The sequence below is a fragment of the Ostrinia furnacalis genome, unplaced genomic scaffold, assembly GCF_004193835.3.
Source record: "Ostrinia furnacalis isolate ACB-3 unplaced genomic scaffold, ASM419383v2 OfSCF0657, whole genome shotgun sequence".
NCBI lineage: Eukaryota > Metazoa > Arthropoda > Insecta > Lepidoptera > Crambidae > Ostrinia > Ostrinia furnacalis.
Window position 1 is genome coordinate 773,649 of NW_021130896.1, and position 16,774 is coordinate 790,422.

A 16,774-nucleotide genomic window follows, 5' to 3' on the forward strand; every position below is an offset into this window, starting at 1 on the left:
AAAGATCACTCAAGTTAGTCCTTAGAGTCCGGGCATGCGCAGCGAGATGTCTTTGAACTGATAGCTCTCTGCGTCGCAGCTGCGTTCTCTCTCGATCGTCGCAACGCAGCACACGCGGGTAAAGCCGCGGGCAAAAGCTAGTAAATAAATAAAACCTCACTCGGAATCAAACCCTGTCCCTTTGGCTTGGGAGTTCAACTAATTTAACCACTGGGCTATTAACAACTGTCTCTTAGTGCCTTTGCGCAAGTGTTGCGACTACGCAACGCAAAGGTAACGCCCGTGTGGCATCTTTCTTACTAGCCCCAGTGTTGCTCATAAGATTGGCCCCCTTAATTTAATTTATTGTCCGTGGTGCATAATCTTTTCTTAAAGGTTTTAAACCTTTGTTTGTCACCTGTCATCCGCTTTGCAATGGAGGGAAGTCGAACCTTAATTTCGAACTCCTCCTATGTTCTTCTGATTAATTTCGTTGCGGGTCCAATGACAGTTTAACTTTCACCCGGGACAAACTTGACATTCATTGGTTGGGTTTTTGTGGCGGTCAAGCTGTAGATCCTGGCTACACAGGAGTTGCAGTGGTGGGAACGAGAGGTGGGAATAGTCCCGTAGCCCCTGTGTCTCGCTGGAAACAAGAGATTCCTAACAGCAACAGTGATACTCACGTTAGTCCTTAGAGCCCTGGCGTGTGCCGCAAGTCCGGCGGCGGCGGCGGCGGCGGCGTGCGCGCTGCGGGACAGCGATTCCGGCTTGTGTGCGCTCTGCATTATGGTGCTTGTAGCGGTAGACAGCTTGGACGCCGCCTGCTGCAGCTTGTCCGATATTTGCCTGAAAACAAACGAGTTACAAATAAAAAACATGTTTTTTTTATGTGACAGGAGGCAAACGAACAGGCGGATCACCTGATGGAAGTGATTACCGTCGCCCATAGACACCCGCAGACCGAGGGGCGTTACAGGTGCGTTGCCGGCCTTTAAGGTGAAAATACGCTCTCCTCTTGAAAGCTTGCAGGTCGTATCCGTCCGGAAACACCGCAGACGACAGTCCATTCCACAGTTTGGTTGTACGGGGCAGGAAGTGTCTAGAGAAACGTACTGTTGTGGACTGCCAACCATCTAAGTGATGGGGATGGAAGTGCTGTCGGGTACATCGGTGGCGAAAAGTCCTAAATCGCTGTCCAAACGATTGCGAAAGGTATGATTGCAGTTAAATTGCTGCATTGTGCTGCATAACTGCGCTACATAGCGCCGATAATACTGGCTGCATTTCCACGTTGAATGGCCATACGTATTTTGAAATTGTAATCTTTGTTCAAAGCACAAAATGTTCATTCTCACGAGACAGGCATGATGTGAGAAGGGATAGGACAACTGCATAAGTTGTGTAGTAATAATCTCTCATCATCTCTTATGAATAAAGTATTTAAAAATCTAAGAATAATTGATTAATTTAAAAAACAAAATAATAAGTAAACACCTACAATAAATAAACACCCCGTTATGGTGAGACTATAACAGAAGTCATATTGGAAAATGTGAAGGTTATAATCACAGTAGCATCGCATCCGGCACTGCCCCATACACATTGAATTAGACTTTTAATATTAATCCAGAGAACGAGATATTACAAATTTTAATGAGCAACTTTACGTACATGCTATGAACTCCTCATTCCACTTGAGATGACGCCGCGTGGGACAAACGCTCATTGCAGCCAAGAGCCGTTAGCTCGCAGTTAGGGCCGAATACATTGGCAGCTTGAAGCAGCTAGTAGTACCAGGCCTGTTCATCTCCGCGAGTTTACATCGAAAACAAAACACGCACGATGGCCCACCTACAGGATACTATTCGACAAGGCCGAACATTGACTCACGCACGCGTATTCTTGTGTTGATGGAAGAAAATAAAGAAAATGGTGTACTAAATACTGTGCAGTATTTAACTGCCTAAATAACAATAAAAACACAGAATGTACTTTTTTAAGTTGCCTCAAGACACTGAGAGGTAAATAAGTAGTTAATATTATTCATGATAATTCATGTATTTCCTCCGCCATTTTTCGCAGTTTGGCACCTCACGTCACATCATTTTACCGAAGTCAGCCCTATAGCTTCGGCGCAGTGCCGATCACTGACGTTTGTCAACAAAATGGTGCTTGACTCTTGAAACAGGCTAAATTACACCATATTGTTAATGACATTAAGCATACCTACATTTTTTTAAATACCTTCGCGAAGTAAAACTTCTGTACGTAGTACTTATTATTATTCTGTGGTAGTACCCTGAACCTAATGCTTAAACGAGGCTTACTTCTGGTCCCCTTCGACCTTGATGGTGGGCGGATACAGAAGCTGGTTCATGTCGAGGTCTGCGAGCGCCGAGCGAGGCGGCTTTCCTTTGGTGGCGTTCACACGGCTGTGGTGGCTGTCCAGCTCCTGACGAAAGGAAATATCTTTGAGCATAAACGTGAACAAGTTGAAGTGAAATAAGAAAAATACGTGTCCAATATTATTTTATTGTCTGTCTGACGGACGGATATTCTATTTGTTGGCAACATCGAATAAAAATGTTTATTTTTTACTCTAGCAACTAAGAACTTCTTGCTTCCTTGCTTGTGTGTCTGCAACAAACGTGTAATGTGCTATTACTTAAAAGTCGTGAATAAAAATTGTGAAATTCATCAGCGCCTATAATCTATTATATAAAAGAAAGTCGTGTTAGTTACTCCACTTATAACTCAAGAACGGCTGAACCGATTTAGCTGAAAACTGTCAGGGAGGTAGTTTAGAGCCAGGAGAAGGACATAGGATACTTTTTATCCCGTTATTTATTGCCATTAAGGCGGAACAAAGTTCGCCGGGTCAGCTAGTTTTAGAATAAAGAAGCCCTGCTCTTTACACTATTAAATTTCGGTTTCATTACCCAGTTGGACTATTGTTACCAATACATTTGTCTTCACATCATCTACTTACAGTGTTATTTACAAAACACAAACAAACTTGTAAGATTAGATATTAGATAGCCGATATTAAATGCTACAACTTTTTTTCTACAAGGTTTATCATAACTTGGCGGCAGGGATCTTGCATTTTTACAGCTGCAAAGAAAGATAAAAAAATATCGTCAGGAAATGCATGAAATTGCATATCCACTGGCCCGGGGCAACCAGGGGGTTATGTGAGGCTCTCCCTGCCAGATGGGCAGGGCCTACTCACTAAAACCTGACGGTGTCCGCATAAAATCTTTGGGACGGAACTGCGACTTGTCCGAGCTAGACGACCTAGACATTTATTCGCGGCTCCGCCCCAGACTGTGGCTCGCTCTGTTTGAGCGAGCGACGACAGGAATACCTTCCCGACTTACTACCTCGAGGCCTATCGTCAAACCAGCACCGAAACCTCAATATCGGGGTCTTAGTTTTTATTGGTGACGGAAATCTTCCGCGTAATATTTGGCCTCGTGGTAGGGTCGAGAAAGTATTCCCTGGGAAAGACGGGATCGTGCGAGTGGCTGACGTACGGACTAGCGCGACGTCGACCTGCGCGTAAAATTGTAAGACTAGACCTGTCGCCGTAGCTTCTTTGGTAAGAACCTAGGTTCTTACCAGGGGGGAGAATGTTGGCGACAGATCTGGTAACACCGATGCTAGGCCGTGGTCTATGGACTGCAGCCTAGCAACGGTGTTAGCCATCTTGTTTTTGGAAAAAAAATCTGTTGCTTTGCCTTTTTTTTGTGCTTTTTATGTGATCTGAATACAGTTTCGTATTTTAAGCTGAGCATTTTCCATTTATGTAGTTAACAGGTAGTGTCTCCTGCGGTGTGCTGGACGTCAGCGACGGTTCGGTGGAGCGTCAGGCGAGGCCTCTCGCTCCCTCTCCGCCGGTTCTTTCTGCGATCCGCCTCATTTTGTCAGTTGCAGAGGTTCGTTACGTATTATAACCGAGTAGAATCCGATTTGGGCGCTGAAGCGGTCACCTGATTCGTGCTTCGTTCTAACCAACTGACCTTTAATATCTGGCCGGTGACGGCGGCGGCCTCGGGCTGCCCGAGCGGCTGCCAGGTGGCCACGTGGCGGCTGGTGGTCATCGTCAGCGCCTTCAGCAGGCCCAGGACCTTGCGGAGGTGCTGTTTGCTCCTGGAATATTTCATGTCCATGATATATCATTAAATATGTGGTAAGAAGCACCCGTGGCACATTGAAATTCATTTGAGTGAAGCTGTGGACAAAAACTTGTTCAACATATTAATAAATGCAGATACGATACTAGTCTAAAGCCCGGTTTGTGAGCACGTAGAATTTTGTCCAATGACCCCAAGCTACCCATCCTTATCGCTCGCGCGTAATTATATTGCTATCGCGACTGTGCGACGGGCGCCCGCAGTGAGTGTGCGAGCGCGATAGCAACATAGTTACGCGCGAGCGATAAGGATGGGTAGCTTGGGGTCATTGGACAAAATTCTACGTGCTCACGGACCAGACTATAGTCTAGTATTAGTGAGCGAATCCTAACGCCTAATACTACAACCGTCGTCCGACCAAGTGGTAGTGGTATAAAATCAAATCAGGGTTAGTCCCAACCACCCGGTGGCTCTGTGCCGTCAACGGGGTGGATGGTCACTACAGTCCAGTACAATCATATGTTCAGGAGATACAATTGAAAATTATGAACGAGAAAAAGAAAACTCCAATACAATCCCTGCTCATTTGATCACCTTAGTTAGACGGTACTCGAAGAGAAATAGGGATGAATGTTGAAGAATTTGTGTGTGATGTCATAATATATCTACTCACTTGTTCCTCTCAGGCTCGTTGCTGAGATCAGTGCGTGTGCGCACGTCACCCATATAGCTCGTAAAAGTTGTTTGCAGGTCTTACCAGCCGCAAATGGGTAATATGGGGCTCTCGCTGACAAAAGGGAATGGCCGACCCAATAAAAAACCTGGTAGTGCCTTCGATAAGCCATATGTGTCAGGAACGCGAGACACCATCTATCAGTAAAAGCATTCGTCCGCGTTCCTCACTTAGCAATTTAGCACCCAAGGAAGGCGTCTTCAACCTTCAGCGACCGGCACGTAGCTTCATCGTGGCATCTTTAGTCACCACTCCCCCGTACCTAATGATAATTTATCTACACAGTCAAATCTACTGACTGTGTTCTGTCAGGCTCGTGGCTTTAAGTCGGTGAAGTCGGTAAACTTGATCATCACTGGATGGGCTTGAGCTGTAGATCCTTATTACACAGGAATTACAGCGGTGGAAACAAGAAAATTAGTTTCGTTAACTACACAGTCAATATCTACTCACTGGTTCCTCTCAGGCTCGTTGCTAAGATCAGTGCGTGTGCGCACGTCGTCCATATAACTCGTGAAAGCCGGCGGCAAGTCGTGAGCGATACCAACGCCCGCTCGTGCCGTCGCCGCTACCAGCCGTCCGCGACCGTAATCCAACCACGAGGGCATAAGAAATTGCATACTTTTACCAGCCGCTGTGGCAGTGAGTGGGTAATGAGGGGCTCTCCTTCACAAAAGGGAAGGGCCAACTCAATAAAAACCTGGCAGTGTACTCGATAAGTCAGAAACGCGAGACATCATTCATCCTCATTTTCCGCTCAGTAGTCAGCTCGCTCATTATGAAATCTCACTCAAGGAAGGCACGCTTTCGGTCTCCAGGGAGCGGGCTACGTACTATGCAGTCGCCACCAGACTCCCCCGTTAAATTCCCCCGAATCATTATCTACAGCCTACACCGTCAACATCTACTCACTGGTTCCTCTCAGGCTCGTTGCTGAGATCAGTGCGCGTGCGCACGTCATCCATATAGCTCGTGAAAGCAGGCGGCAAGTCGTGAGCGATGCCGGCTCCCGCGCGGGCCGTCGCCGCCACCAGCCGTCCGCGACCGTAATCACTCGACCATGACGGCTGCATAGAGAAGGAAACTTTATTTTATTATGCATAGAGGATAAAATAGAAATACTAATTGACACAAAATAAAAAGACAAAACATAGACCACAAATAAGTAGTTACTTATGCATCAAATGATATCAGTGTGCGTAGTGCGAGTTAGCATTGAAAGTCGTCTCTAGCGAGTGCGACAAAAAAAAACTATGAAGATTTTAGGATATTAATCTTGAAGGGACGCTGTACAATCCATCATTTAATGACATTTTGTACGCAGTTACTAGCGAAAACTTTTGATGTAAACTCAAGCTAAGCCCTCAGATGCCCGCTCACAAAACACATAGAATACTACAGGCTTAGAGCATAACTTAGCGATTCGGTTGAGTTTAACGTTTGAGTGTGCTGATTAATAACAACTGGCGTATCTGTGTATCAAACCTTACGTTACATTACACGTTACAACAATAATTACTAGTTAAAATGGCGTAAGCTGCCCAACTTCTGTGAATGAGGGTTTTCGCGAATGAAAGATCCGCTAGATGGCGGGACGTGGATGTGGGGTCTGACTGCTGCGTGATTGGTGGATTTTGACATATCTGTCAATGTCATGTCAAAAATAACCAATCATGCAGCATTTGGACCTCGCGTCTACGTATTGCCATCTGGCGGAGTTTTCATTCGCGAAAACCCTCATTGCGCTACGCCAAATGGGTCATCATTAGAGATTACATAACCTGACGATGATGATGACACATACCATAACATGTGAGCTGTCTCCTTCCGCCAGCATCTCGTCGATCTTGCCTTCCAAGTCGGTCAGGTCGTCGAGCGTCGCGTCCAGTGACACGCCTTGACTGGAGGCTAGGGCGCACTTCGTCGCGAACCTGAGTATAAATGAAAAAAATTCAATTTCAGCCGCTCAACTAAAGACTAGTCTGGAAGAGATCAGTTTAAAACGATAAGACCGTATAAATTGTGCCGTATCTTTCTCGTAGTTTTCTTTTTTTTTCTTGTCTTGTGTGGTGTATATTAAAGTGTGTTTTCTCTATCTAAAGACAAACGGATAGGACGTCCACTGCTGAACATAGACCTCCCCCAATGCTTTCCATGCTGCCCGGTTGGTAGCGGCCTGCGTCCAGCGCCTTCCTGCTACCTTTATGATGTCGTCGGTCCACCTTGTGGGTGGACGTCTCACGCTGCGTTTTCCGGTACGCGGCCTCCACTCCAGAACCTTGCTACCCCATCGGCCATCAGTTCTGCGTACTATATGCCCTGCCCATTGCCACTTCAGCTTGCTAATCCGTCGGTAAAACTAACGTTGAAGGGTCAATTTTCTTACATATGAGACAAACTTTAAAATCACTTAAACGTCTTTAACACTCGCCCTCAACTAAAAAGGTTATAAACCCACCTCAACATGTTACAGTCTTCGGAAAGCCGCGTGGCCTTCTCCTGCAGGTCGATCTTGAGCTTTCCGTCGTTCAGATTCTCTAACATGTAGTTTATTCCATTCAAGTGCTGGTCGCATTCCTGCAAAGGCAAATATTGATTAACTAATCTGGTCGCATTCCTTCATATACAGTGTGAGTCACGTTAAAATGTACATATGAATTAAGGTAAAACTAGACCTATTTTTATCGACAAAAAAGAGGTCAAAAAATATTTGAGATTTTATTTTAAATTTTTATAGATTTTTTTTTTCTTTCAATTACTTCATGCAAAGAAAAAGTAATATCTTTTAAACTAAGAGGTATATCCTGATAAAATAAAAACAGTAATAATGCTCAATAACAGGCGAGACTAAAAAAATACATAAAATACCCAGAAAATGCCAACAAATAATAAAAAAGGTGCGTGTCATCAGGTGCGATTGTGGTCAAATACCTGCCTTGTTATGCATAAAAAAAAGGATACTTTTTTAAAAAAATCTTCTTAAAAATTCGCATTTTTCTTGGTTATTTGATAAATTTCTCCAAAAAATGCCCCTATAACAGGTGGTTTTTATTGCTTTTTATTATTCTCTATCGTATCACTTTTGTAAAACCAAAAATCGCATGTCTCTTATCCCTATCACAACGTTTGCAATGATCGTTTGAATAAAAGGTTTGAAAAAAATGTATTAGTTTGTACTAGTTACCTCGGCGAACTGTTCGATCTCCATCCAGCCGGCCTCCTCGGCCTGGTCGTAGCTATCGGCTGTGGTTAGTCGGGCAGCCCGGGACACTATCTGTGAGCAGCGCTCTTGGATGCTGCCCAGCTGTAGACGAAATCCACATTGAGCTGATTGTCCAAGGGTATACCAAGATAATTATCCTACTAATATTATAAATGCAAAAGTTTGGAGGTCTGGATGTTTGTTACTCTTTCACGCAAAAACTACTGAACGGATTTTGTTGAAACTTTACAGTAATATTGTTTGTAACCCAGATTAACATAATAGGCTATAATTTATGCTGATCTGTGACACTAAATTTCACGCGGGTGAAGTCACGGGCAAAAGCTAGTGTATTATAAAACAAAACTTGAATTGAACTGCGTTTCCACTAATAGAATCGCTTCATTTACCTCGTCTCGGTAAATGAAGAGATTCTATTGGTTCTTTACATACACATCCCTCGCTACGCATCCTCGCACATATCTGGTGAAAACGCAGCCTTAGAGCGTAAAAAGTTTTTTTAAAATCAGAAACAACTTAGAAACCGTAAAAGATACTTTGGTACCGCGGACTAAGTAAGAAAAGCGCCACCTAGTTGTCAAAAAGGAGATATTGCAGTCTGGAACACTGATAAAACTTGACAAGAGAAGAAGCACATTAGAATTTAGGTAGCAAAGTATAGTGCAAGGGAAAAAGAGCCCCCAACACATAACTTACACGTTCTCCTAAGAATCAGTTCGTGTGCCATATGGGGGAAAAGGGATTAATTGTTAGTAAATGGTCATACTCACTATGTTTGTCAATTCCGGTGGTCCTTTCTCGCATTCTTTGATCAATTTGTCAGCATCATTTGACACCTCTTTAACATATTCCTGAAAAAATCCATTTTAGTTTATATTTATCGTTTAAAATTCCAATATGAAAATTACTTCAATGCTATAGTGTCAATTTAAGGTCTAATTTTGCAATAAGTTACCGTCAAATCAACGATGTTGCTTTGTGGTGTTCCATCTAAAGAAGGTCTGGTCTGCAGCAGAGTGATCTGAAGGTTCTGCACCGCATACTCCAGCTCTTGGCGTTTCTCTAGGTCCTGTGAAAGAAATTGTGAAGAAAGTTAGTGTGTATTTTGTACAAAAGTAGTTTTGGCGCCCAACGTGTTGTTCTAATTGGCGACGAGAAAATTACATTGTACAAGTGATAGCACAATATGAAACTAAATACTGTGATGTCTTGTATTTGTGATTTTATAGGATTTTTTACTGTAAAACGCGGTCGTATTAAGCTTCTACAAGGTGTTAGGTAAATGGGTATATGAGCCGACACTAGCCCATGTTAACATGGTCATATAAATGGTATGGTGAAGTCAGAAAATTGATATCTTTATTTTAATTATTTTAATTTTCATATAAATCGGATTCTATACAATTTATTTTGTATGAAAATTAAAAAAAATAAAGTGATGATATCAAATTTCTGACTTCACCATACCATTTATATGCCCATGTTAACATGGGCTAGTGTCGGCTCATATACCCATTTACCTAACACCCTGTATAAAAAATTCAGAGGTAACTTTAAGATTTTTTTTCTATCGAGCAAAATTTTTCTAATTGTGTTTTCGATATAGTCGTCACATCACACATATTACGTTCTGTAATATTGAAAATTTCAGTGCGAAATATCGTCAATTCTTTAAGATAATAGAAAACAGTAAATATTAGGCCCCTTAAGGTAACAGCTAAGTTAAGCTAGTTTTTAAATATTTACCTGTGGCGCCTGGCGGCACCTGTGGTAAGCCAAGTCCAGCTGCTTGACAACTTGGCCCAGTTCATTCGCATACTTGGCGTACTTGGCTCGCAGCTCAGGCAAAGTGTTGGTTGATTCGGCTCTTTTCTGTAAATGTCAATATTTTCATTTTTAGAGAGCTCAGTAAAAACTTTGGGTTTACGGTTATAAGCGAGACAAAATTCCAAACCATTTCACCATTGTTTATCTGTCACAACAAAATTGCTATGTCCGTCATTATAGCGCATTTAAATAGCTCGATCTAGGTATGTATTATAAATCCCAGTTAACCTTCAAAAACTTAGCAACGAAAGGTACACACGGCCACACTGTTAACTATCCATTTCAGTTTTTGCTCTCGCTCTCATCAAATGGAGATTTTTTGCGATAGAACGAGACAACATGACCGGCAATGGGTAGGTAACACTGTTGCCGATAGTACGTACGGTAAATAAGCAACATATTATTACGCGCGATCGATAAAGGTGGGTAGCTTGGGGTCATTGGACAAAATTCTACGTGCTCGGCGACCAGACCATATAAGGATATCTTGCCACGAGGGGTTAAAGGATTAATATTCTAAAAAAACTCAAATACCTTAGCCTCCTCCTGTACCACACACGCCAGCCTCCTCAGTGGTGTATCTTCAACCACCACTCTCTCCACCGTTCTCCTCTTAACCAGCTTCCCAGTTCCCAGGTCCCTCCTCAATTCCTCCAGGAGCCTCTCCAAGCTCGCTGCTTCGGTCCTCAACTCGGTGATGGATGAAGATTGAGGGGAGGCTTCCAGGGGTGCCCAGGTTGAGGAATAGGTTTGGAGGTGGGTTGAGAGATCGTTGGCGGCGTTGGTGAGCGCTTCGTTGCACTCTGCGTTTTGGATTGACGGCGCTACAAGCTGCGAAAAAAAAGAAATTACTTGTTTCTTTTTTCTAATGTTACGATTGGTGTTCTAATCAGAATATAGGGTCTAAATACCCGTACATTTTTATGTTACAGCATCGAAATTCAATATAAATCACAATCTTTCTTTTACATGTTTTAAATTATGTATTGGCGAGCATTATGCTACTATCAGTATTTCGAACACGTCTGGCTAGCGAAAGGAGTTATTTACCAAAAAAGTTAAAAAGGGCTTCGATAAAGGCCAAACTTTCTATTTGCCTCTGGTGCTAATTAGTTTATGTTCCGCACTCGCTCATGTTCCGCACTCAGTAACAACTAATACAGTAACCTTGGCAGTGTAGGCGAGGGTAGTGGTGAACTCAGCGCGCACTCTCTTGTTCCACACTCGTTCAGGTTCCGCTCTCGCTACAACGCCTAACTAGTATAGGCAATGCGGGAGGCGGTCTCGTTGATGTTCTGCACTCGTTCATGTTCCGCACTCACTAGCACCCGACTACAGTTACCTTGGCGGTGTAGGCGAGGGTGGTGGCGGCCTCAGCGAGCACTCTCTTATGTTCCGCTCTCGATGTTCCGCTCCCACTCACGTTCCGCTCTCGGTCATGCTCCGCTCTCGATCATGTTCCGCTCTCGCTTATGTTTCGCTCTCGCTCATGTTCCACTCTCGTTCATGTTCCGCGCCGACAGCCGACTACTTACCTTGGCGGTGTAGGCGAGGGTGGTAGCGGCCCCGGCGGCGCGGGCGCCCGCACGGCACAGCGCTTGTAGCTGCGGCGCGGGCAGGTGGCTCGCGGAGTCCGCGCCCAGCACGGCCAGCCGGGACGCGTTCTCGTTGATGTTCCGCACTCGCTCCAACACCTGTTTACATTGTCAGCTTAATTTATTTATTTAAACTTTAACACACATAAACAATGCACTGTGGCGGACTTAATGCTGGATGGCATTCTCTGTCAGTCAACCACGGGTCATGCAGAAAGAGTAAGGCTTACTTTATACACTAGAACTGGGTTTCCCTAACTTATTTGAGACACGCCCCCTTTCGACCAGAAAAAATCCGCGCCATTCCCTAGTCCAGATTATTTATTGGTCGTATCGAGCAGTCTGTAATGTTATTCTCTCGACGATCGCAGGTTTTTTAATACTTAACCACAGATGGCCCGCGCCTCCCTTTATAGGTATTAACGCCTCCTTAAAGTTTTGCCTCGCATTAAATTCAATGAAGTAATTGTTAAAAAACGGGAATCTGTTTGCTATCTCGGACTAATTTTAGAGAAAAACTTTAGTTTTGTCGAGCATATTAAACAGATCGGTGAAAAAGCTAAAAAGAACTTTTATGCCTTAAGTCACATTTCAACCTCGACGTGGGGTCTAACGTTTAAAATCCTCCGAGTAATATATTCGGCCACTTATTTAAGCTCCATTTGCTATGGTGCACCAGTTTGGGCTGACAGAGCTACTATAGGAGCCGCTCGACGGAAACTACTCCAAAGTCAACGCCTTGCATTGATTTTTCTTTGCAAAGCTTACAGAACTGTGAGCACGGAGGCTCTGCCAGTCCTGGCTGGTGTACTGCCGGTCGACTTAGAGGTACAAAAGCGTGCGGCTATGTACTTCGCATCAAGGGAAAATATAACCTCCGATTTCTTAAATAGCCGCGATCGTTCTAAAATAAGTCGATTATTTGATTCCCGAGAAGTCGTTGAAGAAGATTTAAGGTAAGTGCCCCCTACTTCGGTATATTAAGGCTCTTACGACTTTAACAATTTATTTAAAAATAACCAAGCATGATATCAGTATGAAAGCTTTTGTATGCTAAACTTTGGTCTTTTGACAGTAACTTAATACATAAATTATAGTTATATTGTTTGAACTTTTTTTAATATTAATTGTTCTGCGGACCTCTTGTTTGGATCCTGTTTCGTGATAAAATTTTGCTCTGTTTCTAAGTTCGTGAACTCATGTCCCCTATTTCGGGATAAAGTTTTACGCATCGAGTTAGGATATTTTAATAATGATTAAGGGTTTAATAAATTTAAAAACGATAGTATAAATTTAGAATTAAAAGAATTCTGTGAAATTGACGATATTACTTACCTACCTGAAATATTCATAAGAAATAATGTGAGTCTGTCTAGCTAGGTAGGTACGTACCTTCGTATAAAATTTTGATTTATTATTGAATGATCAAACGAACTTACCAAGTGAAGTTCGATCTAAATTATCCTGTTTTCGCCGAAGAGATTTATTTTACCATGTAGTACCCCTGTACGACAACCCAATCCGCACACAATATTCAGCGTAGTAGTATTAAAAAACAAAAGAGCGGGCAACCCCACCCCTACCACGCTGTGGGCTCGGTGTCCGAGCGGTCTCATTATATTTAGAGAAGAGATGACATTGACGTTTACCTCCAGGGAAGAAGATATAGAAATCTTCGGGTTGGGAGGGACCTTAAATCTCTTCGGCGAAAACAGGATAATTTAGATCGAACTTCACTTGGTAAGTTCGTTTGATCATTCAATTTTGTGAAAAATATTATTGGCAGGTAGTTGCTAATTGCTCATAAGATAGGCCCCCTTAATTTAATTTATTGTCCGTGGTGCATAATCTTTTTCTTAAAGGTTTTAAACCTTTGTTTGTCACCTGTCATCCGCTTTGCAATGGAGGGAAGTCGAACCTTAATTTCGAACTCCTCCTATGTTCTTCTGATTAATTTCGTTGCGGGTCCAATGACAGTTTAACTTTCCCCCGGGACAAACTTGACCTTCATTGGTTGGGTTTTTGTGGCGGTCAAGCTGTAGATCCTGGCTACACAGGAGTTGCAGTGGTGGGAACGAGAGGTGGGAATAGTCCCGTAGGTATTAACGCCTCCCCTTTGGGAACCCATGCACTAGAACATTTACTTGTAACAGAGCAACTAATTGCTATTAATGTTCTAGTGTCAATGTCACCTTTCCCAGTGAGACACACAAATTGAAATATCACAGAAATATTTTGGAGTTTTATATCGTGACATACCTCTTTCTCTTGTCCTGGGTCTACATCGGTGCTGACGACATACAGCAACTTGGCCGACTTGTTGCCGAACTCCACGGCTGACTTGTCCAGTTTCTAGAAATACAAGGAAATTATGTACAGGGTGGAAACGATAAGTGATCTCACTCGATTATCCCTCAACTATACAAGAATACCGACAAGGTGGACCGACGACATCATAAAGGTAGCAGGAAGGCGCTGGACGCAGGCCGCTACCAACCGGGCAACATGAAAAGCATTGGGGGAGGCCTATGTTCAGCAGTGGACGTCCTATGGCTGAGATGATGATGATAAAAGATATCGAATAACTAGTTACTGGTCCTAAAAGTCCTTCATGAGCTCAATAGCATGTTACAAAATAAACTGGATAAGTCGGAAAAATTAAAATTGTTCCAGCTTCCATACATTTAGTACTTATAGTTTCCACCCTGTACATGATTTGATGTAACATAATACTTTTATGAATCGGTTCGGTTGTTCTAATCTCTCATAAAAATCAACCTTGAAGCCAAAGTTTTACAGTTGAAAATCAATTCTTACCTTTCTATCCTCTTTGGCAGCTTCTAGCATGTTCTTGGTGGCTTCGAACAGAGCTACAATGTCGGACACGAAGCGTTTCCTTTCTTCGTCATTCAAAGAACCTCGCAACAGTTTAGCGTCTGCAAAAAATAGTTTTTGAGTGAATCGTAAAATTATCTTCTATCTACTTATGTAAGACGTACTTCAGGTTTATTTGGTTGGAGCTTGTAATACGTCTCTAAAAGGACTTCAATTGACATGGAGGTATTAACGAAATTCGACAGAGGTCAATGTTCAGCAGTGCTAACTATATTACGAGTATCTTTCTTTTCATTAGCAAAAACTATTTACCGGAGAGAAGACCATCATTCTTACCTTGAACAATGTGCGGCATCAGCTCTGACAACGTCGCAGTAGACTTTGAGGCCACAACCAAGTCTATCGAGTCGGGATCTGAAACATGCTTTCTTTATACGTTGGTGCAATGTATGACAAAATATTCTATTTTAAAACAGTAGGTACTATCGGGGACTCTTCCGCCTGACCACTTTGTAGAAATTTTAGCGTAAGCGCATCGCTCCGGTCACGTGCTCACCCCGTCTCTAATTGGTTACGCATTTTACTATATTTTTACTACGACCAATAAGAGACAATCAGGGCTTAGGTTGCAATACGAAATACCATTGTGCACTTTATTGTCATAGGGTTAAGGTTTAAAACGAAATGTTTCTTTTTCTTCAATCTTTCTGAGTTTTAGGCTGAGTTGCACCATCTAACTTTGACCGTAACTATAACGGTAACCGGTGCTTTTTGTATGGAGTTTGACAGAATTTTGACGTTTGTTAAAGTCAAAGTAAGATGGTGCAACTGAGCCTTAGAATTTTAATAATAGAATTTGGTTACAAACAAATAGATATGTATTTTTTTTAATATTGTGTTTTTATACGAGGTCTGTCTGCTTTTTGCTTTGGCGATCTGTCGACATATTCTCTCCTTTGTTTTTTTGTGAAGTTTCGTGATCAATAACCGATTGATTTGTGTTGACCCGTGCTAGTAATTGGACTGTTTGATTGCCTTTTTATTGACCTCCGCTCGATTACTGAACCATGCCTCTCAAAATAATTCTTATATTTACTTACAAACTTATCTATACATTGTTAACTGTTTAAGTGTTATTTAGTTTGAAGTTTAATTGTTATAGATTTAAGACCTTGTGTAAAGACACTTAATGTGCAATAAAAAATTGAATTTGAAATAAAACTAACTTAATATTATAATATTTACGATAACCAATTACCTGGATCATTGCTACCTAGTGCAATATTTATATTAAATTTTAATAACGTAGATAAGTGTTTCTTTAAAACGGAAAACAAAATATGCATTAAAAATAAATAGAAACCTATTATAAGTTTTTATTAACATTCAAGGATTTAAGAAAGTTATAGCCAGATCTTACAATAATTGTTTTTAAGCCACAAATATTCCTTAACTCTTTACTAATTAATTCAATAACATATTGTTTTAAATTATTAGTTCCGAATAAATTAAATACCTATTAAATAAGTAAAATTCGAAAGTAATTGTATGATTTTGTATTTCTCGCCCTAACTAGCTAAACTAATATCATGAGATTTACACTCATAATATCAACAATAATTGTAGAAAGGGCTACTTTTTTCTCGGGAAATTGCATAGTTACCTCGGAATGTGCGATAGCAATTTTGTGACCCGAGCGGGCAATCGCTAGTTCAAATTTTACACGAAGCCTCATATAATATTGTGTAGCGATTCTTAATTGGGTTTCAAATTGACTAAAATGCGACGTTGCCAAACGAGCGCTACGGATGCGGGTAATAAGCAATACTCAGTCCTAAGTGCTTTACATAGAGCTTGGTTTGCTAGGGCAAACATCTACAGTGGTGCGCCGACGCTGCTTAGACTCGAAACATGAATGAACGGGGGCGGAGCAAAATCGAGCGTGTGTGTGCAAACAATTTAGGCCCTTAAGGTGTCAAGGCGTTCGAGTCCCCGATAGTACATACGTGCGAACAAATATCATCAATATCTTTATATTTTCTGGTTTGAATTTTTGGCTACGATATACATTTAATTTTACAGCCTCAGAGCGCTTTCATATTAGGCGACTTTACGCGACAACCGTTATATTGCTCTGTCACGTGATAAATGACACCCCTCCTGTGCCGCCATATCTCAGGCACTGACTCAGTTAAGCGCTAGATTTTAACAGGGTTACGCCATCTTGCTAGAGGTTTCTAAGGTGACTGAGTTTCTTCCGCCACTTCTTCTCAAGAGCAGCCCATATGTTGTCCCGAAGTGGTGGTATGGCAAGCTATATTTGGGACGTGTATAACTGCCGTGGAAAAGGCCTATGTACTGACTAAACTACTTGAATTTGAATTTTCAACCGACTTCAAAAAAAGGAGGAGGTTCTCAATTCGACCCGTATGTTTTTTTTTTT

The 16,774-nt window shown here is 42.1% G+C and overlaps 1 protein-coding gene across 1 annotated transcript; it reads right to left on the reverse strand.

Moving 5' to 3' along the window:
• Positions 1-21: 21 nt before the first annotated feature.
• On the reverse strand, positions 22-14,745 carry LOC114366657 (uncharacterized; the record flags this gene model as incomplete). Its single annotated transcript, XM_028323591.1, has 16 exons — positions 22-137; positions 662-828; positions 2,310-2,434; positions 4,005-4,134; positions 5,764-5,918; positions 6,656-6,782; positions 7,310-7,428; positions 8,036-8,155; positions 8,845-8,925; positions 9,030-9,143; positions 9,821-9,946; positions 10,436-10,732; positions 11,437-11,595; positions 13,756-13,848; positions 14,314-14,432; positions 14,668-14,745. Coding segments are annotated over 16 exons (2,126 nt in total), but the record flags the coding sequence as incomplete, so codon positions are not given.
• Between the last annotated feature and the right edge of the window lie 2,029 nt (positions 14,746-16,774).